The 27501-nt window shown below is 46.1% G+C and overlaps 1 protein-coding gene and 1 long non-coding RNA gene across 2 annotated transcripts; one reads left to right on the top strand and one right to left on the bottom strand.

Annotated features, from left to right (window-relative positions):
• Window positions 1-5293: 5293 nt before the first annotated feature.
• Heatr4 (HEAT repeat containing 4) lies at window positions 5294-25503 on the top strand. The gene is given in 17 exon segments (XM_051196322.1): window positions 5294-6150; window positions 7495-7685; window positions 8589-8729; window positions 10284-10487; window positions 12534-12677; window positions 14470-14631; window positions 15920-16080; window positions 16651-16755; window positions 18794-18912; window positions 19547-19727; window positions 20802-20871; window positions 21915-22104; window positions 22702-22780; window positions 23045-23204; window positions 24793-24881; window positions 24962-24974; window positions 24977-25503. Coding segments are annotated over 17 exon segments (3393 nt in total).
• On the bottom strand, window positions 19293-24099 carry LOC127230966 (uncharacterized). Its single transcript, XR_007835238.1, has 2 exons — window positions 23860-24099; window positions 19293-19837 (listed from the first exon to the last, which is right to left on the bottom strand). It is a non-coding gene; the product is annotated as an uncharacterized LOC127230966 (long non-coding RNA).
• Window positions 25504-27501: the final 1998 nt, after the last annotated feature.

Below are 27501 nucleotides of genomic sequence, written 5' to 3'. Positions count from 1 at the left end.
GTACTGCTCTTTCAAAAATGTGCACCGCTATTTTTTGCTTTGTGCAGTCTGCACGTGCTTAGCCTACATATAAGGTCCCATGTCCAATGGATTTCATGTCTCATATCCCATAACCCTTTACCTGGATTCCATACATGTGTAAAAATAGCAGAACGATGTCATGGCTAATCTAACAGACTGTGCTCTCATACTGGCCCGCTAGGCAAACATTTCCTACTCATCGTGGACTTTACACGTTTCCGAACTGTTTCATAAGCTATCATTTTCAACCAAAAATAAACTTCTTTTCTCCCAAGGCCTTGAACTTAATAACAAGGCTAATTGCACATCTCTGTTATTACAGAAACCGGAAACTATAATCTGGACTTGGGTCTGCTCCCGGGAAGAATACTGTGTTAGTTTTTGTCCTCTTGACACAAACTAGAAACACCGTGGATCAGGGAACCTCGGGTGAGGAATTGCCTCCATCATATTGGCCGATGTGACACTGATGATTGATGTGGAGGGCCCAACCTACAGGGTTGTTTCTACCCCTGGGCAGAGTGTGCTGGGTTTTATAAGAAAGCTGGCTGGACAGTGGAGCGTTAGCTCAGTGATTAAGAGCACCTGCTGTTCTTCTAAAGAATCTAGGTTCGATTCTCACACCCATATGGCAGCTCACAGCTATCTGTAAGTCCAACTCTAGAGCATCTGAGACATACGTGCAGGCCAAACACCCAGACACATAAAACAAAATTAAGTTTTAAAAACGAAGGAGGAGGAGGAAGAGGAGGAGGAGAAAGGAAATTGGCTGAATATGAGCAAAAGGAAAGCAAGTCAGGGTTCTCAGTGGCTCTTGCTTCCAGGCTCCTGCTCTGACTCTCATTAATGACGGACTATAACCCAGAAGTAGTCACCAAATAAGCCCTTTCCTCCTCTAGTGGTTTTGCTTAGAATTTTGTCACAGTTGGAGAAAATGAGACTAGGATAACTACTCAAGAACTCTCTCAGACAACGCTTTTTATCTAGTTTCCAATGATCTCACACTGTCCTGGTCTGGAGTCACTGAACTCTAACCTGCCAGGTACTCTGGAGAATACCAGGAGATACTTATCCAGGTGTTCTGAGGTTGGCTCTTTCTGAGCAGAATGTAAGAACTCTTGGAGCCAGGGAGTGGGCAGATGAAGCTCTATAGGCTTAGAGGGTTTGGTGGTTTTAGGTGTTTTGATTTTTTTTTCAAAGAGTAACTAGGAAATCTGGCAAGCTGTCAACCAACAAATATGAAACAATTTCTCAAACTCAGTTTACAAAGAAGGAAGTTTGATGAGTAGTTGAAGATACCCCAACTGAGCTCACTGCTTCTGTGAATGGATTCTGAAGACCCGTTGCCTGGTGACCACTATAAGCAGCTAAGCAGTTTTGGAACCTAAGGAACCAAGGAAGGTTTACAGCTCAGAACTTTGCTTTTCTTTAAGGCTGTACTGGGGGACGCTATGCCACTCGGAAGGTAATGTCAAAAACCACTGCAGCTTTAGCAGGATCTGAAGTCTTCATCTGCTCAGCTGCATAGGGAGAGGGCAGACTGGGGTTCCTGAGAAGACTGGAGCTGTGTAACAGGCACAGCATCCAAACGGCTACCAGACCAGCCATCTTAGGTCTCATCTTACTGCCAAGGGGAAGGCGCTAGAGCACACTGGTCTTGTTGTTATTGCTTTGGAGGTTTTGGGGGGCTGTGATTTTGTTTATTTTTGTTGTTTTGGTTTTAGTTTTTTGAGACAGGGTTTCTCTATGTATCCCTGCCTGTCCTAGAACTCTATTTGTAGACCAGGCTAGCCTCAAACTCACCTCTGCCTCCCAAGTGCTGGGATTAAAGGCCTTCAACGCCAACACCCAGCTGAGCAGGCTGTCTTTACAGCATTATAAATGAAACAAGCAGCTCTCATCTCAAAGGAATAAAAGAAGCCATTTATTCTGGAGTCAAATATTAGTGACCATAGTCTGGGAATTTAGGTTCCTCCAAATACCATGTTCCAATAAGGTAACAATTTTGTGATGGTTTTGTAGGAAAAAAAGGTCATAAACCCAGACCCTTTTCAAATATGTTTGGTGTAAACATAAGATAGGTGGGGATAGCACTGCTATCTGATGACACTGCTATCTGATGACACTGCTATCTGATGACACTGCTATCTGATGGCACTGCTATCTGATGGCACTGCTATCTGATGACACTGCTATCTGATGACACTGCTATCTGATGACACTGCTATCTGATGACACTGCTATCTGATGACACTGCTATCTGATGACACTGCTATCTGATGGCACTGCTATCTGATGGCACTGCTATCTGATGACACTGCTATCTGATGACACTGCTATCTGATGGCACTGCTATCTGATGGCACTGCTATCTGATGACACTGCTATCTGATGACACTGCTATCTGATGACACTGCTATCTGATGACACTCAGCCGCTAGGTGAGTGAAAGCTAGTAGTCTGTTAAATGAATACATTTCACGAGATTTCTCCCAGCAGTCACAGGGTGTGAGCTGAGTCGTAAAGGAGGGAAAGGAATGGTTATTTAGGAAGTTAAAGATAGCTCTAGGGAAATTATAATTAGGCTCTGGACCTTCAACATCCCAGACTCTTCCACAATCTTTGAAGTTCTGATCAGTTAAATCTCCTTGTAGAACACTGGGTGGCTATGTGAATCCCGGTGAGTGATGGAAGTCAGAGGTTCAGAAGGAAGAGGAGGAGGAAATTTTGAAGAGAAGTCAGACAGACAGTTTGGAAGAAGCCAGGTTAAGAGCCTTGGTTCTGCTTTCCCCATTAACCAGGCTTCCCTTATAATCAAAGCAAGATGGAAAACAGGACATATTCAACACAAGAACAGAGAAGCCTCAGTCTGTTGTTGAAGCCTCTCACTGAATGAGAAGCAAGAATTCCAACACAATAACTGCTTAGGCCTTTCTCCCTTCCCACTGGACAGCTACATTTTTTCTCCAAATCTCATGAGAGATCCATCTTCATGGAAAGAACATGCAATAAAGCCTCTCTTATAACAGAAAGTGGCCATAACCCTGTCTTATAACCCCTGTTATAACAGTAAGTGTCCAGTCAGAGTGGAAGGCTTGTTTGGGAAAGGAAATTCTGGTGCTTTGAATGGGAGTAACTCCATAGGCTCATGTGTTCCGATACTTTGCCCCCAGTTGGAAATCCCTTACTTTTATAGGTTTTCAGGGAGTGGAAGGAAGTTCCATATCATATAATTTAGTCTGGCTAGCCTACATGCCAAGGGGCAGGCATTGGCTAGAGCCATCATCTTGAAGCTGTGTGAGGGAAGAGCTGAAGGTCACAGCACAGCTTGGCTTAACAACTCTCTGTACAATACTGGGAAGAAGGGAAGGGTGGAGAAAGACAGACACACCCAAACACACACACACACAGACAGACACACAGACAGAGAGAGAGAGAGACACAGAGAAAGAGATCGAGACAGAGAGAACATTCATATGCAGGCTGGAGCTTTAGAAATAGACCTATCATGTATCTCCTTCCTTCTCAGTCAGCCATTAGACAGATAATAGCTATTCTTTGAGGATGCATGACAGCCGATGACAATATGGTATTCTTTGTGATTACACTGTGATTACAGAATTCCTTATGACACAGGTTTAAGGGCATGTCTGGGAACACCCCTAGTTAGTCCACATGGGTGGGAGGGAAACCTATCCTCATCTGTTTTTAAAGTTGTTGAGACAGCTCAGTGGGTAAAGGTGCCGGCCTCCAAGAATGATGACCTGGGTCTCACATTACCCAACTTAACCTCCACAAGAGTACCTGGGCATATGTATCCCCCCAATAAAATAAATTACGTAACTGTAATAAAAATGCTCAGGGCCAAAATACTTCCTGACATAGGAGCAAGATCCACACTAATGTGTAAGCATGTGAAGAACACACATATCAGTCTCACCCAACAGTTAATTGTCAACCAGCCAGAGCAGGTACTGTTTCAGGAGAAATAACTCCTTGTGACCAGCCTTTATCTTTGTCTTATTTTTTCTGGTCCAACTATTTAAATATCAAATGCCCATGTGGCAATGTTGGCCTCAAGGCTGTGAAGAAATGAAACAAACTAATGTTTTCATGAAAATAAAATCCCAGAGGGATTAATTTGAAGGAAGCTGCCCATTCTGGCCCATAAGCAAACATTTTGGATAAAATGGCCCTGACAAATAACCCTCCCATGGTCAAATCTTCCTAGAAGACAGTACTGGGGACAGAAAGCATGCTGTGGCGTCACCTGCAAAGGCAGCGTCACCTGCAAAGGCAGCGTCACCTGGCCCGCTGGCCCCTTGGGACAACTCAGGGGCAACAGGGTAGAAAGAGTGAGAGCGTGCTTGCCCCTGGGAGTGGCAGGACCTGCTACTGAACAATGGCAATGGAGCTTGGCCCAAGGCCAGGGTGGCATAAGTGTTACTTGACTTATAACATCAAGTACGACAACGTAGCCTGGTCAAGAAAGAGGTTGGGGGCAGGTGGGAATTGAGCTGAACCTGAAAGAGTAGGTCAAGTTATGTCAAGTACAGATGACATGCCATGCCATGGGAGGAAGCTGGACCAGGAGGAGGGAGGGAGGGATGCTCAGTGAAGGGGGGGGCAGGACAAAGTCCTCCCCCACCCCTTGCTCTCTGAAGGGTAGGGGTCTAGCCTGGAACTCCTAAGCTCACTCTGCTGCCCCACCCATGACTCCTAGTAGCAGGGACAATGCCAGGTGTGCACAGGTGTGCCCAGCTCCTTATGAGTGGGTTAAACAGAGAAATGGACATGTTTGAATTAAACAGAATTGGAAATGTGGGGTAATGTTGAAAAGCTATGATAGATCATGAAGCTACAAAGGCCTGAGCTTTGTAGACAAACTTGAGAAACTGAAGCAAAATTATAATTAAGAGATATTTAAAAGGGCTAGAGAGATGGCTCCCCGGTTAAGAGCACTGGCTGCTCTTCCAGAGGTCCTGAGCTCAAGTCCCAGCCATCTGTAATGAGATCTGGTGCCCTCTCCTGGCCTGCAGGCAGACATGCAGGCAAAACACTGTATACATAATAAATAAAATCTTAAAACAAAAACAAAAAAACCCTATTTAGAATGTTGCACTGTTTCTCTTTCTGTTCTCTAATCACCCAGGACTTACTCCCTCCACTACAGGCTTCCAATTCCTCCTAGGGTGGAGTATTTACTGTCCCTCTCTTGGTTGCCTGCAGGCTCTGTACCAGCAGTGTGGATAGGAAGATTTGAAGCGAAAACATGACCAAGCACAAAAAGAAAAAAGCTATCTCCTTTCAGTGCCCTGAGCCACGGCCCCCTCGGCTGGGATGGGGCATGATCTTCCTCTACTCAAAACCCACGGACAAGATGGGATGCACCTCAGTCTCCAGAGTACCACCTGTCTTCCGCTTCAGCCAGCAGCACTGCGAGCATCTCAAGAGCCAGTATTTGAAAAAGGCGGCTGCCGACCTTTCCTTCTCTCCGGACGTGAAGTGGCAGCGGGGACTGCCCAGCATGCCTTTCAGTCAGTACAGTTTTGAGCACGTCTACAACACGGATGACGTCATCCCACCTGTGCAGGCCAGAAGGACCCACACTGAGAAACCCTACACCAGGGCTCTACATACCTCAGAGCTCAAGGCGAAGACACAAAGCTCTGTGAGTTATAAAAAGAAGCTGAAAAAACTAAAGCCCCCAGACTTGGGCCAGGAAGCATCTCCCCCACGCCCCCGCTATTCCCGCTTGAAACCAGACATTCTGGACCTGTCACCCTCTCCAGATGAGAGTCTGAAGGAAAGGGAAACCTGGCTTCCGCCTGGCGAGAAGGAGGCCCGAGGCTGGGAAGCCATCGTGCTGGAGAAGCTGGACAAGCGCACAGCTCGATGGATCCAGAGCAAGCGTCCGCCGAGGCCGGGGCAGTCGCCCAACAAGTGGCAGAGCTTCCTGCGCCAGCAGTACGACTGGAGCCACATCCGGGATGAGCTCACTTCTGAGAGTGACCTGGATCTCCTCAAAAAGCTGGAGGCAGAAGAAACAGCAGAATTTGAGGGTGAAGGTGTCACCCTGCCCCCCAAAGAAATCAAGAAGCGGGAGCTGCTGCTTCCCGTTTTCTACAGGTAGGCTGACCTGTGTGAGCCTAGTGAAGTCCATGGTCCTACTTCAGCAACTCCCCGCAGGCTCCTTATTTGATGTCATCGTGTTTTCTCAGGTGTTGGCCACCAAACCCACTCCTTGGCACTTGCTGGCTACACCCCAGCCCACACACTATGCTATGCTTTAGAATACACTTTCCCTTTTCCTGTCAGTCCCTTGTTCTCCACCACCACCTGCATTCTGAGAGCTCCTGAAGTGAGGTCTCTGAGCCTCTACACTGCTTACACTCTGGGTTGGACTCTATTCCATCATACGTGGCTGTCCTGTGCTGTGTAGGATGTTAGCAGCATCTCTGGTCTTCACCCACTAGAAACCAGGAACACCTCTCTGTTGTTACCAAGGATGTCTCAGTAGTTACAGTTCTCATTTACCACCAAGGATGTCTCAGATAGGGCCAGACATTACTGAAGGACAAGCTCACACCCTGCTCTGAGGCCAGAGGCACTGTCTTAAAGGGGTCTGTTCTTAGCTTCCAGTAACTGAGCTCCCAGGCTGATGACTCAGGACGATCATACCTTTGAGGCCAGCCTGGGCTACATACTAACTTCTAGTCTAGCCTGAGCTACATAGCAGGGCCCTGTCTCAATTTTGCCACTATACAGATAACAAAGAAAAGCAAAGAGAGAGTGGAGAGAGTTGAGCAGGAAGCGCAGCGGCCCTCCAGGGTGTCTGCCTGTGACTGTAGGAGACATGGTTTCATCAGTGGAGGGGAGCAGGCGGCTGAAGACAGGCTCTTCCAGAGGTCCCATATTCAAATGGGGCCAGGAAGAGGATGTTGGTCACCAGGCAGTTATCCAGTTGTTCTTAAGACCTTAGGGGGCTACAGTGAGTCATGGACCTAATAGAAAGGGGGGCATCTTCCACTCTTTCAACTTTTCGCTGTTTCTCACTGCCCCAGCCTGCGGGGTCAGTCGATGGGGACCCTGAGGGACGGAGTGAGAATGAGGGGACAAGAGACGTGAGAGATGGAGACAAGACAGTGTTCTGATCAAGCCTCGTTTAATGAATATAACCACAGGCTTTAAATGGTGGAGAAATGAGGGAATGGGCCAAAGGGAGGATGTGAAGGAGGCAGAATGTCTTTCCAAGCAGAGTGCAGGTGATATGCTATAAGATAGCTTGCTATACGATAAGACTGCAGCTGGGACTCTTTCAGGGTCAGGCTGCATCATATGCGTAACAGGAGAACAGTCATAGGGGAATGGACAATTACAAGTATGTTAGTATCTAAGAGAGTAGTAGGAAAGATGGCTGTTAAGACACTAACTTTGCTCTGGGGTTCCCCACATCTCACCATGGCTGTCAAGGTTACCTGGTTACTCCCCACAAGTACAGACAGTTGAAATCCTGCCTGGCAACAACATGACAGCTGAGGATATCCAAGAAGAAAGAAGCAACTTCCAGCCTCCAATTCAGAATCCCTTCCGGCAGGTGAACCCCAAAGCTGGAGAGTTTGCTTACTCTACAGAAAACACCTTTGAGCAGGAGATTTACTTTGGTAATAGTGCCTGGCTCCGGGGCTCCGGGGTGTGGGTACGGGCTAAGGAAGTGAGGGCATCATGGGACCAGAATGTGTGGAGACAAGAGTCTCTGGGGGCCTCTCCCAGTGCTAGTGCAGGATTTGTGGCAGAGGTATCTAGCAGGGACCAGACATTCCCTTTGGCTGCCTATCTCTCCATCTTACTAAGGAGGGAATAGATCATGGGCTTATAACATGAGTCAGAGCTGACTTTAGGAGCGCCCTAGTCTTCTGTTTACTCTGCTCACTTTTAGATATCCCCTCCATACCCATTGGCCTGCTGTTTTAAAAAACAAACAGGCTTTGTAGTCAGGCAGATTTGTTTAAACGCTGGCTTGATTCCCTCTTAGTAACCATCAGAAGATTACATATCCCACACACACAACCTAGCTATGACATTAACTTATAAATCAATGTTAACAAGAACACACTTTCTGTGCAGTAGACAAGAAAGCATCCACAGAGCTACCCAGTGCTTAGTACATGCAGGGTCTCCATGACTGCCTGCTACACCCTGCCTTCCACTTTGCTGACCTTTCAATGCCCGACCTTGCAGAACCACATGTTCCAAGCTGTTTCTTCTTCTCCAGTTCCATCTTGCTCCTAAATTGCTATTGGCTGGGTCTTCTTAATGAGCTTTTAAGGGATTCATAGCTGGTGGGGTTAATTAAATGGCCCTTCTTTAGTGTCTAGCGCTGCTTAGAAATTAGTTTCTGCTTTGCCAATGGAAAACACTATCTTTGGCTCACCTAGGTCTTTATAAGGCTTCCCTACGAGGCTACTGGCTGTGGCATTTCTAAGCAATAGCTGTCCTTTAACAATGCCCAGGGCTTAGGTTAAGGGAAGGGAGGGGCTGGGCACTCACTGCATGTATCTTCATAGACGGAGTGAAGATTGTTCACCAGATCGGCGGGAAGACTGACCAGATTGTCTTGGAAAACCTCAATCGATACGACAAGCACCTATCTAAGATCTTTCCCGAAACCCCAGAAAAGTGGAGCTTCCAGCCTGTGCCTGAAACACGTAAGGAACATGATCAGAAAGCTAGCGATGGGGGAGTATGGAAGTGAGGCTGTTTCTTTAGAGTTATGGGCACCACCAGCAACAAGGGCACTCCCTTCCTAACCCTAAAAATGACCTTGTAACATTGTAAACATTGCAAGACAGTGGAACTTGCGTCCAGTTGGAATCTGGTATTACTTAGGTGAATACATGCTTTATGGTAATTACTCTGAGTGCTTCCACAGGAAGCTGGTCAGACCCCTCACCCACTTCTGGCTCTGCCTTGTCCTCCCTATACTCAACTCATCCTTGCCTCAGACCCGAGGGTCTTTCTATGTTTGTTTTTCATTTGTCTTAGTATGTTTGTGTGTGGTAGTGTGTATACATGTATGTGTCAGTACCCAAGAGTAGGCACATATGTGAAAGCCTGAAGCTAACACTGGAAGTCTTCCTCAGTTCCTCTCCATCTTAGCCACTGAGCCAGGGGCTCTAGGTTGACCCAGATATCACTGATACAGTTAGTCTGTCTAGCCGGGTTGTTTTTTGGAGATTTGGATTCCAGGCAGGCTGCCACACCTGCCCACCTTTTAGTTGAGTGCTGGAGATTTAAATCCAGGTCCTCATATTTACATAGCAAGTGTTTTACACACACACACACACACACACACACACACACACACACACACACACACCACCCCGAGCTATTCCTCAGCTCTTGTTTTTCGCTTTTTTTTTTTTTTTTTTTATGTATAACATTCTTCCTTTTGTAAGACAAAGGTGACCAAGAAATGGACTTCTAAAACAAAATGTACCCATCTTCTAGGAGAGTATCTCTCTGATCCCTATAAATCTTTGTACTATCACTGTTCAGGTGGGCTCTCTGGGGCTGAGCATGTAGCTAGGTGTATTAGTCCCTGTTCTATGTTATGGAGAGACACCATGACCAAGGCTAATCTTATGAAAGAAACTGTTTAATTAGGGGCTTGCTTACAGTTTCAGAGGCTTAGTCCATTATATTACCATCATGGCAGGGAACACGGCCTCATACATGGTGCTAGTATAGTAGCTGAGAGCTATATTGTGGTCCACAGACTGAAAAGGATTGTGCTAGTTTGGGCTTCTGAAACCTCAAAGTCCACCCCCAATGACAGACTTCCAACAAGGCCACGCCTTCTCTAACAAGGTCACACTCCCTGATCCTTCTAATCCTTTCAAATAGCGCCACTCCCCGGTGACTAAGTATTCCCATATGTGCCTATGGGAGACATTCTTTTTTTTTTAACTTTTAAAAAAAAATAATGTGCATTGCTGTTTTGCCTGCACATAGGTATGAGGGTGCCAGATCCCCTGGAACTGGAGTTACAGGCAGTTATGAACCACCATGTGGGTGGTTGGGAATTGAAACCTGGTCCTCTGGAAGAGCAGTGAGTGCTCTTAACCACTGAACCATCTCTCCAGCCACTGGGAGACATGCTTATTCAAACCGCCACACTGTGCATAGACTTGCAAGCATGTCCAAGTTCCTGGGGTTCCACAGTCAGGCAGTCAGGTGAGACCTGCCTCTTCGCTGCACAGCTTATAAACTCAGGAAAGGAGTCCAGCGTTGGGTTGCTTTGCCCACCCGGGTCAAGGGCCTTCTGCTGCAGGTGGGCGAGGAGGACACAGCTGTCAAGACTAGAAGAGTGAAGAAGCAGGCCGAACCCCTGAAGGAGGATGTGACTTGGCAGCTGCTGGTACTGCGGAGGATGCTGCAGGAATGGAAGACTGCCTGGGCACTCAGTAAGTGAAGGAAGGACCTGAAAAAGTAGATACTTGTGTGTGTGTGCTCCCCAGTCTTGGAAAGTCCAGCCAAAAGTCTTGTAAAATGTAGAAGGCTGGCTGCCTCATTAAGGGGTGTGGGTAACAGCCTTTCAATCAGCAGGTGTGAGGGGAACATTGTGCTGGATTCTTCATGCATAGACAGGCAGGCATGTGTGGGAACTTCAGTAATGCATGGGAACTCACTGTGTTGTAGGCGTTCTGAGCAGAGAAACGGGACACCGGGCTTTTGCAGAAAACAGTTCATCAAATGCTAGCACTGTCTGTGAGATTCTCCTCACATGAAGAGCCACGGGTGTAAGGACTAAGGTTTTCCCTCCCACCGCTGGTCTGGTCCCACCACCGCACCAGCCCCAATTAACACAATGAGACTCTGTATTTGCTATAATTCTGTTGGCCCGTTTGTAGTTTCTTATCGGCTAACTCTGTCTTAATTATTAACCCATTTCTGTTAATCTAGTATTTCCACGTGGTCTTCTCTTACTGGGGAGCCGGCCAGCATTCTGCTCTCTCCAGACTCTCCATCCTGACCCCTCCTTACTCCTTCCTCTTTCCTCCTTGTCTCCTAGTCCCTCCTATCTTCCTTTCCTATTGGCCAACAGTGCTTTATTCATTAACCAGTATGAGAAACATATATACATAATAGCATCTCCCATCACACGGGAGTCCTGGAACAGGGATTTTTGTACATTCTTTTGGCGTATTTGTCTCCCATGCAGAGTGACTTGCCTTCTGAACGGGTGGCTGCTTTAGCAGTGAAACTAAAGAAAAAACCCTGAGGTGGAAGGGACAGCTAGCTAAAAGAGTAATGTGGTGGGTTGCACTACACTCATGAACACTGACCAGCTCCCATGGCTGTTCCCTGTTTTTCTTCTCTCTGGCTCTTGGAGGTCCCTACCACAACCACACTAAGAAGCTCCACAGGCAGAAACCCTGTCTTAGCCATGTCTGAAACATGCAGGATAAATGAGTCATGACAGGAAAGACAAAAGATACTGCCCCAGCATAAGATACGCAACTATCAAAACAAACTGCAGTTGACTATGGAATTTAGTTGCAAAAACGAGGCTATCATGAGTCTGCCTTCCTTCAAAGAACTTTAGAAGGCTGAACGCCTCTACCAACTGAGAACCTCATCCCTCGCTGTTTTGTTGGGTTTCTCTGTGTAGCTTTTAAGTCTGTTCTGGAACTCACAGAGATCCGCCTGCCTCTGCCTTTAGAGTGCTGGGAGTAAAGGCTTGCACCACCATTGCCAGGCTTTTGTTTTATTTTTGTGATGGGAGACTTACTATGTTGCCTAGACTGGTCTTGAACTCATGGATTCATGTAGTCAGTTTTTCTTTGGGACCACTAGTTCCTAAATAATGACACGGAGATGTTGTTATTATGAAATGTTTACGAAACCTTGGCTTTTAGCTTAGGCTTGTTTCCAACTAGCTCTTATAATTTAAATTAACCTGCTTTTATTAATCTTTACCTCTCCTTCCATTCTGTATGTCCATTTCCCTCATGTCTCACTAGCAAAACCCCCTTTTCTTCCCACAGTTCCCCTTTCTCTGGAAGTCCTGATTATTTACTTCTGCCTAGCTATTGGCCATTCAGCTCTTTGTTAAACCAATCAGAAAGCATCTTAGGCAGAGACACATCTTTACAATGTGCAAAAAGATTATCCCACAACAGATTCATGAGCCTCCCATTTTAGCCTGAGTAACTGTGTGCTACCATGACCAGCCAACCACTGTATTCTATTTCCCATCTATTTTCCATGGACAGTTATTTAAGCAAAGAGCAATACCATATGAGATGCGATTGGGGAAAACTACCTGAGAAGTGTATGAATCCTCACAGAAACAATTTGCCAAAGGAACCCTTCTCTGAATTCTTTATTCTGAGCTAAAGTGTTCCTTGCACTGTCCTAGGGAAAGGGACTTCCTGTCTACCCATTTACTGCACAATACCTGGCCCTAACTAGGTGGTTCTCTTTCCATTTTTCTTCCTATGACTTAGTTATTGAATGGCATCATGAGACAGTGGAAAACCTATTGCGAGGCATAGTGAACATGTATGATGACAAGAGGATCCAGGCCATCGTCACATGTGCTACCGCTGCTTTGGAAAGGCCCCGAATTGCCCCTAACAAGCAGAACACAGGTGAGAGCTAAGACTCGGTGGTTTGGAAACATCTGGACTGAGAGAGGCCTTAGCGACTACTTGAGTTCATTTTCTATATGTAGAAACCAAGGCCTAGAACCTGCCTGGATAGCCAAGCTCATCTCAGAGATAAGACTGGAGTCGCAGTTCCATGCCCCCGTGTTACACTCAGGAGCTCTCCAAGGGCTTTTTGTATTACATTCATCATATTTGTTTGCTCAGTGGCTTGCAGCGAAGTCCACATTTTCCCACCTTGAAATCTCATTTATAATAGTAAACATCCTAACTGGGGACTGGTGAGATCACTCAGTGTTTATGGCCACTGTTGTTCTTGCAGAAGTCCAGGTTCTGTTCCCAGCACTGACATGGCAGCTCATAACCATCTGTACTCCTATTCCAGTGGCCTGATGTCCTCTTCCGGCCTCTATTGGCACCAGGCACACACATGCTACATATTCATACATTCAGACAAAATACTCATACATAGAAAATAAAAATCTTGAAATATAATGACTGAAGGTATTACTCAGTGGTAGAGTGTTGGCCTGGAAGATACCAAGTCCCAGGTTCGAGACTCAGCAAAGAAAGGTAGAAAGGAGGAAGGGTGAAAAAAAATACATACGTGAATTTGATAGCTTTTATATCTAACTCATAAAAATGAGTTAGGAATTTTCCCATTTTTGCAGATGGTTTATAATCTTTTAGGGAAAATAAATGTCAACAGCATTGCTTTTTACTAGCCGATAACAGTTGAGAAAACTTCCCCTGTACTAGAGTCAGACAGAAACCTCTGAGCACTTCTCTGTACTGCACGTGCCTCCTCAGAATCATTTACCTGACATCTGTACCGACTCGCTGCTTCTCTGAGTTACATCCCAGGCTCTCTCTGCCTTCATACTTTTGGTTGTGTAGTACCTTCCTGCTTACACTTCTGCTATTCCTGCAGATAAGGTCAGGTTTTTAAAAGTTCATTCACTTATTTTCTATTTATTGACTTCTAGACATGGGCATTCCCTGGTAGAGATCAAGGATCTTAACTAGCATGTTCTGAACAGATAGCATATGAGCCTACAACCTAAGTAAAAAACAAAAACAAAAAGCAACAACACAACAAAAAATCAGATGGACTGAGTGTGGAAGTATCTGCCTACAATCCTAGCATTTGGGAGGTAGAGGCAGAAAGATCAGAGTTCAAGGTTAGACTGAGCAACTGACAGTACAAAGTCTGAGTCACAGCTCTGCTGTTTCTTGGGACGATACTTGTAGACAGAAATAACAACCCTTTTCTCCTTCTGCTTAAGGATTTAAACTGAGTGTCCATCTTCTCCCCTAAATTTGTTTTGTTTTCACTGATAGTGCTGGAGACCGAATCCAGCACCTTGTGCTTTCAAAGCAGGTACTCTACAACCTAGTTAAAATATCTTCTGATGACAAAATAAGTCCCAGCTGATAAATCACATCAGAGCTGGAAAGAATTATACATGAAAGATAAAATACCTGACCAACGGTATACTTTGGGGCTCCCCGATGCCTTTTTGCACACATGTAAATGGGTTGGGTTTGTCATTGTGATGAATGATGATAAGCTGGAAATACACTTAGTTCTAGAGACCAGATGATAAAGGATTGGAACCTGCTAGGTACATCAGCACCTAAATCCTTTGAGCATAAAATCCCGCCCACTGTAGAACATCAACTGACCTGTGATTTAGTAAGCCATAGATATAGGGTAAACCTCGGTGTGGGTGCCATGTAAGAGAAAAGCCAAGGACTGGGACCTCTTTGATTGCAGAAACAATTACTCCGGATTTGCCGGAGGTCCTCCTGCCTGCTCTCGAGGCTGCTCTGTCTGACGTGAATCCCAATGTGAGGATGGCAGCAGCTATATGCCAATATGCCATACAGTCACATAATGCCACTGCCCGGGACATCATGCACACTGCACTTGTGAAGGGTGAGTAACCTTCTTTGGACCTGGAATATGGGACAGAGGTTACCTCACTACCAGCTTTCCCTGTCTTCCTTTTCCTATACTTCTGGATGTCTGCTGCATTTGGATCTGAGTGTCTGTGAAGCACGTGGAGACAGAGTTCTTTTAAGTAGTTTTACAAAACAAGTAGCATGAATTGGTACCTGGACTGAACCTTCCCAGAGTCATTCTATAAACCATGTCCTAAAATAGATGAAACTGAAGATATTGTCTTTAACTAAAATAAACTACCCAATCCCCTCCCATGTGGAAACGTAGAAGAGTGGTTATTTACCATAGGTTATGGGTGGGGAGCAGAAGGTGGATAAAGGCAGGTGGGTTTGAGCAATGTAATGCTGTATGCATGCCTTGAAGTAGCATCCTAGACCCCATTAATAATATTAATACATGCTAGCCAATAATTTTAGGGCTAGACTTCTAGCTCAATGATAGTGTGATTGCCCAGCACATTAAGACCCAGAATTTGATTTCTAGTACCAAAAAGTAAATATAACAATGACCTCTCACATATTATTGAAAACACAACAATAGCTAAATACATTTTCAACGTTTGTTTTTTAAAAAATCACCTCTTGAAGACATCATGCTTCCAATTTCTGCACGGTAACACCTAGGCATTATCATGCTGGAGTAGACAAAGCTGTCAGGAGAGGCCACTGACCTGTGTTGAGATGAGCTGTTCCTTACCTAAGCAGGAAAACTGGTTGGCTAGTCTGGCCTTCTGTATACAAACAATCCACTGCTTAATTCATCTGTTTTAGGAAGGGACTTCCTCCCAGGCTCCTCTAGCCTTCCCAATCAGAAGTGTTACCAAGAAGAGCTTGTAATGTTTTAGTCAGGCCTCATGGCACATACCTTTAATTCTAGCACCTGAAAAGTAGAGGCAGGTAAGGTCAGGACTGGAGCTCCGGCCTGCTGGTATAGGGCTTTGCCCCACATGCACTAAGCCCTGGGTTCTATCCCTAGTACTGTCATCCCCCAAAAGTCCAAGGTCATCTCTACTACACAACAGGCTTAAGGCTAACCTGAACTAAATGAAACCCTGTCTTCAAAAAAATCTTTTTCAGGGTTTCTTTGTTTGTTTGTTTTTATTTAAAATCTTATATGGTTGAAACATGGCAGTGGATTTCTAGACTCGGTGGGACACTGGAAAGTGAGATATCAGGCAGTTATCAGTCACAGGTACCTATTCAAATGTGGTTCTCTCTGGGAGAAAACATTCTGAACTCACTTTTTTAACCCACCGGGGCAGGTAATAGTGTGGACAGCTGGGCCGCAGCGCAGTGCTTGGCTCTGGAAGGCATTGCCACCTACCCAGTGATTAAGAGGATCCTCTACCAGCTCTTTAACAAGAAGAATGAGGCCACTGAGGAGCAGTCATGCATCCTCCTGGGTCATCTCAGTGAAAAGACGGTATGTGTCCACTTCAGAGCAAGAGCAGATGAGGGTTGGAGAGGAAGTGTCTATAGTTGGTGCACATAAGGAATCAAGAATATGGGTGCCTGAAAATGATGTCAAGCATAGATCAAGTACACCAAGGCTGTAAAACCAGATATGGATGTGAGGGAATGTGAGAAGCTAGCTGAGAAGTTTCTAGCAGCGTAAAGGTTGAGTCATGACATGCAGACTGCTTTTCACAGAGGCTTATCACTGCTACCCCCACAACTCTATTTATTGGGAGTAGAAACACAAGACTCCACACAGACTATGGAAATACAAACCATCCTAGGGACTGGAAATAGAAGAGAAGGCCCTCATTTTCTGCTCAGATTATTAGACCTGTATTTTCTTTATGGTTTATTGCTTGGGTAGAAGAGTGCCCATCTCTTATGAACCCTTAATAGGGTTCCCTTAATAGAAACGAGTATCTCATGACTTGGGACATTTACTATGCTGGATGCCATGTTAGGACATAATTTCTTCAAGGTTCTAGTATCTCTAAGAGTGAGCAAGACTATCCATTCAAGTCTTCCTTTTCCTCAGACCCTGATTCACACAATGCTTGCTGTGGAGCTGAACAGCAGGCAATGGAAGGACCGCATTGTGGCCTGCCGTGCTTTCTCTCGGATCAGTGGAAATATCTGTATAGTAAGTGTGTCCGCCTTTGCTCCAGAAAGCCTGGCAAAACTGGCCTGGAGTCTTCCTACTTTTTGCTTCTATCTAGTGTCTCATTGTTGCCTCTTATTCATAACTTGGAATATCTTTAAGTATCATGTACTTCTCTCATTTTAAGCCAGTGTTTCTTGGTGGAGTGGCAGTCCATAAACTGTGACATAGCCACTGCCAAATATACATACAAACCAAGAGGGAGCTTATAAACTTAATAGTGATTTGACACTATTATCAGTAGACATTATGAAAGCATCAGTCAGTAACGCATTCCTCTCTCACCCTATGCTCAATATTGGTCCTTGATTTGAGAAGCAGACTGAAAAGACCCAACAATCCAACTAAACAAATGCCCTGAATATTCAGCACACACAGTACCCGCTTTCAAAAACAATGGCATTGCAATTGGAGCAAAAAGACTTAACAATGCGAATGAATCTCTGTCTACCCCTCTGGTGGCCAGTGGGACTGTCTCCCTGGATCAAAGAACATGCCAAAGGCCTGTATGGAGTACTAGGGGACTATAGGCTTTTAAACTTGATTAGTACAAACAAAGCACTCCTCACTTTCATTATTAAAGCAAGCAAAACATAAGGTAACATTTACATTTAGCTTAAGCAAATACAAATATAATAAGGGAGTATATTGGGTGTTGTCTTATCATCTTTGGCCGTGTGGAAAGAGCCAATATTCTTTCTAGGCCTTTGCTGAAAAGATAATGTGGTTATGTCAGGGCATTCCCTTCATGGTCTTGCTTTCAAGTGCCTTCACTTAACAGTTTGTGATTCCTTCAAGAAGGCCACCTTGTTGGAAGAACATTCTGAACTCTGCCCCATTCACAGTTCACAGCTTTCTTACACAGGCTCCCATGACTGAAGAGCAATGCAGGGTGCTCTTGAAACTTTCTGGAGCCTGGTGTGTACTGAATGTAAGTGGCTGAACAACTTAAAGGTGTACAACTTGGGTACAATTGAAGAAATTCTGAGCAAGAGAAACCTGAACCTCTTTTTACTATTACATTCTAATCACTAGCTGTCCAAGTGGAATCAGTCCCTCTTACTTAGAGCTGCTCCATCTATTGTCACACTGCACATTGTCAGTGTGACAAGGCTATTCGTGCTTAGAAGCAGGTGCCCTCTACTCTTAACCCTCACATGTTACAGAAAGCACACCATCTGGTCATTGAGAACAAGCTGATTCTTTCCCACATGCTCAGATACCAGCTGTGAACAAGTTACAGATGTTGAGGACTTCATGATAAACTGCAGGAATTTAAAGGGGCAATGTGCCTGAGTTCTTTTATTCATTCAGTGAGCAAGCTGTGTCTGAGCACACCCCCTCTACAGTGGTAAGCATTCTGAGGGCATTAGTGGTGCAGACTGTATCTTAACCTGGCAACGCTATAACTAGCTATAACAAAAGCAGCTGTAAAACACTATACTATACATAAGGGTTTCCTATGCTTACTGGGACAGACAAGACTTTATTAGCGATGTGCCTTTTAAGCTGAATTCCAAATAGGAAAATACCTGGTACCAGATGGAGATAGAGAAAGATGTTTCAGGCTGGGAAACTAGTTCACAATCATCATCATCATCTGCAATTGCAGTGATGTTCTCCCTTCCCAGTAAGAGAAGTACCCTCTCAGTGACCAGCTGTCCTGGTTTGTTCAGGACATGGGCTTTCACTACTAAACCCAGAAAAGTCTCAGGCAATCTGGAATGAGGAGATTGCTCAATTATGTAATACCTTCCAATTTCAAGTCTCTCACTCTCATTATGTTGATGCCAGCATGATGCAGGAGTTTGAGAGGGGAGTTTGGGAAACAGACCTGGGTTCTGAGACCAGGCACATGCATTTACCAGGTCATCCTTGGGCAAATTAATCAAAACCTCCATTGTGTCATCTGTACATAGAAATACCATCTGCCCAACTGGACTGAGAGACAAAGGATTAAAAAAAAAGCCTGGTATCAAGGACAAAATTAGTGAGCCAGTTATATCATACCCATTGACAGGATATGAAACATAAACTAATCGAGCTAATGTGGAATGACTGGAACAAAGAAGTCAGGCAAGCAGCTGCCAAAGCACTGGGGCAGATGAACCTTGGGAAAGAGGTACATGACATGATCAGGTAAGACCCAGTCTCCGTGAGCTCAGAAACCCTTCCTTTCATAGGCGTGACTGGGTGATCTGCATCCACCTAGTAGCTGTCGAGCTCTGCATATGACCAGCATATCAGGTCCCACTGTAAAAAGTTCAGTCCCCACAGGAACTACCATCATGGCTAGCCAAAGAAGCACTGGATGCCCACTAAGTGTGAAGTAATTTTTTAGGTATTTGAGGAAGAATATTCTGATGAGCGCAAACACAATACAGAAATACCTAACTAAAAACAAAAAAGAGAAAAAAACTAATTTCGAACAATGGTATATACCATAACTGCTGTAGAAAAGTGTGATACTCAATGTGGGCTAGTATGGCTGGGAGGCAACTGCCAAAATGAGCACTGTATTTGTGAGAGGTGCAAACTTTATTTGGTTGTTCAAGACACCTGAATGTCTACCATACGCTAGGTAATAGGAGTTCAAGAAAGTAAGACACCCGAGGTCCCAACCCGGTGAAACTTTAATGATTATACCCCGACTAGAAAAGGTATGTCTACATAACTAGGCCCACAAAGTTAGAATTCCACCCTGAGGGGCATGGTGGAAGGGAACAAGGCACAGAAACGTTCAAGGGAAATAAAAGCCACTTGTGTCTTACAGGACTAAGCTGAGTCAAGGAAATTCCCAGGAGCGGATTGAGGCCCTCTCCCTGATCCGTGTGTTCAAGCTCATGACAGCCAAGCTCCTCCCAAGCTTCCTGAGCTGCTTCTCCGATGAGTTCATAGCAATTCGACAGGCAGCTTGTTTGGCGGCAGGTGCCCTGCAGATCCGTGACAAGATGGTAAGCCAGGGCAGCATGTTGTCATCTTATCTGATGGACCCGAAGAGAGTGTCACTATCTCTGCTGTGCCTGGAACACTCACTACTCTTTGGGGACGTGAGATGAGCAGTCTGACAGGAAGGTGAAAGGAGACACAGGCCACAATCAGTAAGAAGCATTTAGCTTAGCAAGCCCAAACTTCCAAGCCAGAGCATGCCACCCCCTCCATTCTGTTCTCCTTTCAGTTAGCTTCCTAATGCCGGATAGGTGTTAGGGATAATGGCAATGAATAGAGTTTATACTCCCTTGTTATTAGGGGGAAACTGGACAGAAGTATTCAAAAGCCTAAGTGAAGCATGATATGACCCTTACACTTGGGAGATAAGGCAAGAGGCAGAAGGTTGAAGAATTTGAGGTGAGTGGCTGGAGAGATGGCTCAGCAGTTAAGAACACTGACTGCTCTTCCAGGGGACTGGGTTTTATTCCCAGCACCCACATGGCAGCTCACAACTATCTGTAACTCTAGTTTCTAGGGATCCAATGCCACCTTCTGGCCTCTAAGGGCATTGTACTCCGTGGTAGATAAATACGTGCAGGCAAAACACCCATATACATTAGAAAGCATTTGAGGGTTGGGCAGTGGTGGTACACACCTTTAATCCCAGCACTGGAGAGGCAGAGGCAGGTGGCTCTCCTGAGTTCAAGGCCAGACTGGTATATAGAACAAATTCCAGGATAGGCTTCAAAGCTACAGAGAAAACCTGTCTTGAAAAAAACAAAAGCATTTGTGGTCAACCTGAGCTACATAGTAATACAATCTCAAAAATGAGTGTGGGGGGCCCAGGGCAGAGAGAAAGACTGGAGAAAAAGTCTGAGACTACGGGTGCAGTTCAGTGGTAGAGCATGCAATTCGTTTATGCTTGTGTGTTGAGAAAAATACACAAAGAGCAGACAATTCAGCTGTAGCCCATTTGTTACTTGGATTAATAGAAGATTGCTTTTCCAGTTAAAGCATCCCTAGAAATAAGTGGGGTCTCTACCTCTGGTTCATTCTTGTTCTGTTTTTCCCCACTCACCTTTTCCTGTCTACTGCAGGTGTTAGAATGCCTCCTGAAACTGATGCACAGAGATCCCTACTGGAAAATCAAGGCTTTTGCCATTCGAGGTATTTCAGAAATAACAGCTCCAAGCACTAGACTTGGAATACTTTCTTCATGCTAATAGACTCCAAGAAACTCTAGTGAGACAGCTAGAGTATAGTGAAAGGGACTGACTGTCTTAGCTTTACAGAGTTTCTGGGTCTATTTAAACTTGCTAAGCAAAGAACAGACTACACAGTCCCCACCATCAGAATTAAGGATAAGTTTCTTGTTGATATCCACTGTTGGATATATCTTGCTTTCCCTGGAGAATTCAACTATAGACTTGTTAAGAGTCAAACCAGATTCAAGACAGTTACAGAGCTTAAAACTTGCTCTTCAATTTTCCAGTTTTTTTTTTTTTTTTCCCCTAGAACCTCTGCACTGCTTCTCTTTTTGAAGTGGTCTTTGATAGACCCCTAGCAGAACCAGACCTAGGTAAGCCTGAGAAATAACTGTGCCTTCCGCCCCCACTAGTCTACCTTAACTACCCTTCTCATCCATGTAAAATTTGCCCCTGAATAGGCAAACTTGGCTATGTTTATATTTCATTAGGTAAGGACAGTATAAAACACTCTTAGGAGTCCTTTGGAAGAGCTATCCCAATGCTGTCAGGCATGGCTGTATACACCTGTAATTGCAGTCCTCAGAAGGCAAAGGCAAGGATCACTGCAAATTTGAGGCCAGCCAGGGCTACACAGCAAGACTCAGCCCTGAAGCTAGCCATCAAACCTCACACATGCTCTCCAAAGTTCCTAAATTTCACTACTTAAAAATACTCCTCTAAGTCTACGGCCATACCACCCCGAATATGCCCGATCTCGGAAGCTAAGCAGGGTTGGGCCTGGTTAGTACTTGGATGGGAAATACTTCTCTAAAATAAGAAAAAATAATGTGTGTGTGTGTGTGTGTATGTGTGGGAGTATATTTCTCATTTTACTTCTATCTAATGATTACCTACCATCCCCAAGATACTGTCTACAATACATGAATTACTTCTGGATGCTAGGATATAGTAAACTTAAGTCTTCAATGACAGTGGAACATGTTTGCCCTGTCACCTCTACAGCTTTGGGACAGATTGGACAAGTAAGTCCCCAGCTGACAGATCTTCTGCTCTGGGCTATCCACTATGAAGACTCACCAGGTGTACGACTAGAAGCTTGCCGTAGCATCCTAGCCCTCAAGCTTCAAGGAGACCAGGTCAGGGACACCTTTCTGGATGTGCTGCTCCTGGAGAACCACGAGGCAGTTCTTAAGTAAGCACTAAACCTCTGGTTTCTGTCATGACCTCCTGGACTGCTGATTCTCCAATGTTTTATCATTAAATATACTCTGCCTTCCCAGGCTAAGTGGGTAACAGAAAATCCTGCCGTAATTAGATTGTCACAGCTCCCACAGTTCATGTGTTATTTTTCTTCTTCCAGGGAGTTTTAGATTATTCTTGTATTCAACATTCACCCAATACCTACTGAGGCAACAGACTAGAGTCAACAATACCAGGGTTTCATTCAATACACTTATCCACACTTAAGCTGTGCCACCACTGAGGCCTTTTCTGTTTGTCTCAATCCTCCAATGCAGATGAAAATCTACATTATAAAGCTGTGGTGACAAGTAATGAAATGTTATTTGGTACCTTTCACAAAGGTGTTTAATAAATAGCAACTGTCACTGTCTTCACATATATACTCTAGAGCTGCACAACAGCTGTGTAAATTATCCTTTCTACAGAGAAGACTCAGTTAAACTGTTGACGAGTGTTTTAGGATTCTTGCCTGACTCCAAATCCTACATTGTTTAACACCATGCTTTCTTTTTAAGTATGAGGCACAACAATCTTTCATATCTTTCAGGGAAATTTACCAGGCAATGACAGCACTCAACTTAGAAACTGAAGGAAATCAAGAAATGCTTCAGGAGATCAAGAAAAAGGTAAATCAGTACAATCTGTTGTTTTCAAAAGGAAATCCAGGGCTTCAAGTTTTACTAACTAATAAGCATAATACAGTCAGTTATTTTATCTTTTTTGTGTTTTGTTTTTTTGAGTGTTTTACCATGTAGCTCAAAATGACCTTAAAGTTGGGATCCCCTTGCCTCAGACCCTCAGCTCCATGCTTGGTAGAATCCAATTGCATTAATGCTTTTTCTTCCCTGATACAGTTGGTTGCTTGTTTCTTTACACATTTTCCCCCTTAGATTGAAACACTAAATCAAAAGGACTTGCTGACTGAGAAAATATTGAAGATGGAAGCAGCCATAAAAAATGTGAAGGATAAAGGAAGACATGTTTACTCAGAACCCACAGAGGGGCAAAAACCACTGGAACTCCAAACTTTTCTTCAAGAAATTTTTCAGAGTAGGTTTCTTTTTGGTGAACCCCATCCCTTGACTCTTCTCACCGGACTATCCCAGGACCTAGACATTTGGGAATTCCATAGGAGCCCTGTATGACTTAAGTCAGAAAGGCTACCTATTTTCCTTATTTGTTTCCATTCACTCCCTCTCCCCCCTCCCCAGGTTTTCATCCATCTGCAATAGCGTACAATTTAAAAGGTAGTTCTAGCCCGGCATTGGTGGCGCATGCCTTTGATCCCAGCACTGGGGAGGCAGAGGCAGGCAGATCTCTGTGAGTTCAAGGCCAGACTGGTCTACAGAGCGAGTTCCAGGACAGCCTCCAAAAAAAAAAAAAAAGGTAGTTCTATCTGAACTGACTTAAAAAGGACAAACTAGAAAAGCATAAGCCTTTAGAAAAACAGATAACTAACATGGATGTTTGATTAAGCACCCCAAAAGACCTTACATATTTCACCTTTTATAGTGGTCATCTCTAGAAAGTGCAGCTGGAAGGAAAGCAATCACTTTATGTGCCAACTTAAGGGGAAAAAATTGTCTAAGCATTTTCAACCTTAAAAACTGAACCTCTCAGCTATGGTAACAGAATCTTAAGAGGCCTAGCTAGATATACTCTAAATGATAGGTGCACAATTCAAGCGGTACCAAAATATACTTACAAAATCTGTAAGCAGCAGCCTTAGGTCATTCAGCCAGTTGCCTACCAGCTACCACCCCAAACCCAGATCTTCTGGTTCCAAGTGCTCTTTCTGGTGCACCAGACTCTCTTCCACCAATCATGAGACTATGCACTTGCCAGATTTGGGGAAGTTCTGTCCAACTGCCAGGAGGAAAAAGGAGAGTGGAAAGTAACTTCAACACCAATCTTCCCTGTGGCCAGCTTGCTAAAAGTTGGGTGACTAAGGCCTACGAAAGCATAACCAGGTGACGTGAGACTGTCCTTTCGGGAGCAGTGCCAGTCACCGATTTAAACCAAGCACAGTGCAAATGCAACATAAACTTCAAAGCTGACTCTGAGTGGAAGCTTTTCCATGAGGATTGTGCTGTCTGGAGTTCAAGTAGCATAATTAAAGTGAGCAAATTACCTCCAAATAGCCCCAACCAGATATGCTTCTCTTCTCTAATGAGTGTGATGCTTCGGGTGAACCCAAGGCATTGCACATGTCAAGCACACACTTCTTCTACCCAGCCTTTCATCTCAGCCATACTTTCCTTATCTTCTTCCCTGTCTCACATTTTCCAAACCAACCAAAAAAACAAAAGCTCTAAGCTTAGAGAATAAAAATGGTCTTTGGCACTTTTTTAATAAATCTTCTAACATTCATACAAACTTCTTTCTAACGTTCACACAAACATATCGCAGCATATTGACCCCACCACGCCCCACAACCTGATGAAAGAGAATGCAAAGGAGCAACTTCCATATAAAAATCCCTAATGTCTCAAGCAGACTGGCACAGCCAATGCCACACAACACACTGAAGCCTGCAGGGGATGAATGCAGTTGGTGCTCTGCAATGATAGGGGCGGCTGCTTCTGCAGAAACAAGCTTTTTGCCCCCTGCTCCAATTTCTGTTTACTTTTATACCTAGATGAAGGGGTTCCTCCTAGAAGACGGTCTGAGCTTTGTGACACCGAAGCAGCCATAAAGGTAAACGTAACCATACTGATGCTTAGCAAGGTAAGTACATGACTTCTTTACGGGGAGAGAGAAAAAAAAGGTGGCTGTGGTAGTGGACAATCACACTGCATCCTTTCCAGCCATCCTCAAGAAACTAATTCAGAGCCAGAGGTGTCTTGGTGAGCAACAGCCCCTTATCATACAACATGGTTGCCAAGGAAAGCTGGTCTTCCACACTGTCACAGGGCAAATCCCCTACTCTCACAAACTCTGGGTAGGAGCGAAGTAAGAGTTCCATGGCGTCAGCCTGCTGTGGGTAGATTTCCAAGCACTTGGGTTCCTCCAGATGGTAAACACGAGAGTTTTCCACTGTGTAGTAGAGGAACAAGCGGCCTCCCTCACCCACCAGCCGAGCTATGCCATCCTGAAGCATATGGACTTCTGTTTCTGTTGTCAACTGGGCCCCCACATCTACAAGTTCTCCATCCTCCCAGCGAACTGGGAGCCCATGAACACTCAGTGCCCTTTCCCTGGCAGTCAACACAGGGGGCAGGGAATCGTGGATGAAGTCTTTGGCTCTCTGGTCAGCCACTGCATCGACAGGAGCAAAGTGTCCCAGGCGAGAAACCAAGACCCGCACCTTTTCCATGAAAGCTGTTCTTCTCGGATCCTTGGAGTCTGAATGCTGGGCCCCCATGTAATCCATGAAGTCTCTAGGGAGGCCCCTGCGAAACTCGACATTTTCTTCTATTGCTGCTTGCACTGCCAGGGGCAGTACCGCCTCCAAGAAGTCACCCCAGGTATTGCGCTGGTAGGTGGACAAAGTGAGGTGAAGAGAGTGGTCTCCATCCTGACATTCAGCTTGATGAATGAAACCCCGAGGGAAATAAAGCAGGTCTCCAGGTTCCAGCACCGTTTGCAGCACCGGCTCACCAAGGTCCTCCTGGCTGAAGTTGGGGCTAGATATCAGAGCGAGCTCCTCACTTGGGTCCCGCGGTCGGTAGACCCGCCAGAGTTTCCGACCTTCCAGCTGCAACACGAAAGCCTCAATGTCGTCGTAGTGGGGAGCAAAGCCCTGTGAGTTGGGGGGCGTGAGGTAAACGTTGGAGCCTGCCATGCTTCCAAACTGTTCCTGGAGCACGGCCAAAAACTTCCACACGGAGTGCGAGAAAGCTTGCGGGCAGAGAAGGCGCAAGGAGCAGCCGGCCTGGTACAGGGACCACGCGGTGGCGGGAAGAGCGCGGCCCGGTGGGTTCAGGGTTTCCCGCCTCCCATCGACGTAGCGCGCGGCGTCCAGGTGCTGCCCGAAGTGCACGTCCTGGTGGCGCAGCATCGCGTCCAGGTCGGCAGTGGAGAAGAGGCCCTGGTAGTAGCTGGGGTCCTGCCGCCGCACCAGCACCGCCTCCCGCTCCCACAGGCGCCGGTAGAAGTGGTCCGGAGGCATGGGCGCCAGGAGCCACTCGAAGAGGCGGGCGGCGCGCCTCCGGCTGCTGGGGATGCCGTTCAGCTCCGTCAGCACCTGCTGCAGCGGCGACTCCCAGGGCCGCTCCGGGCCATTCGCGTGCGGGCCCGGGGGCGGGACGGGGGTCCCCAGGTCTCGGGAGAGTGCGGCCCGGCCCTCCCCGCGGCGCGGCACTGACGCCGACGCCGGCCTCCGGCGCACGGGCACCGGCCGCGGCTCCGCCGACCGCGAGTTCTCCCGCCGCTCTGCAGGCCCCTCCCGCTCGCCCGCGGCCGGCTCTACCTTCGAGTCCGAGTCCTCGCTCGGCAGCGCGCGAGCCCTCAGCGCGGCCACGCGGGACGCCGCGCTTTTCCGGTGCCTTCGGATCTTCCGGGATCGCAAGGGCAGGGCCAAGACCGACCCGCCGCGGAGCTGCGGCTGGCGCCGGCGCCTCCCCCGCTCGCGCCTCCGCAGCGCCGCGCTGTTCCGGAGCTCATCCATGGCGGGGCGGTAAAGAACCCGAGAAAGCAGACCAGACCCGCGCTGCCGCTGCCGCTGCCGCGGTGCCTTCTGGGAAGGGGCCGCACCCTCCAGCCGCCCCTAGGTAGGCCACGCCTCCCTTCCTCCTGGGTCCTGTGGCTTCCCGGTTAATCACCTTTGCAAACTGCGTGGTGCACACTGGGAAGACAAAAATCCCTACCTGGTCAAGACTTCTTGTAGATCGAGCAGTTTAAGAAAACAAGGCACGAGGCATTCCAGAAGGAAGCAACTTCGTTCCTCTTTTTGGTTTTTCGAGACAGCTTTGGAGCCTGTCCTGGAACTAGCTCTGTAGACCAGGCTGGCCTCGAACTCACAGACACCATGCCTCCCGAGTGCTGGGAGTAAAGGTGTGCGCCACCACGCCCTGCTTCCTCCATTTTAGTCTGCTTTCTCCAGTCTTGTGGCAGGAATTTTTGTTCCTCGGCTGTTTCCTGATAGAATGAATGAAGGCAAAGTATGCTACTCTTTGTGAATCACAGTTCTTACTGGTTCTCTTCACTGCAGAAAACTTCATTGTTGACCAGGCGGCGATGGTGCACTTATTTAATCCCTGCACTCCGGAGGATCTCTGTGAGTTCGTGGCCAGCCTGGTCTACCAAGAGAGTGCCAGGATAGCCAAAGCTGTTACACAGAGAAATTCCTTGGGGTGGGGGCAAAACAAAAACAAAAAACACCTTCATTGTTAAGCCTTTCTCTATT

This window comes from Phodopus roborovskii, unplaced genomic scaffold (assembly GCF_943737965.1).
Source record: "Phodopus roborovskii unplaced genomic scaffold, PHOROB, whole genome shotgun sequence".
Classification (NCBI taxonomy): Eukaryota; Metazoa; Chordata; class Mammalia; order Rodentia; family Cricetidae; genus Phodopus; species Phodopus roborovskii.
The sequence above is the reverse complement of the archived record's forward strand: the minus strand, read 5'-3'. Positions and strand labels throughout refer to the sequence as shown.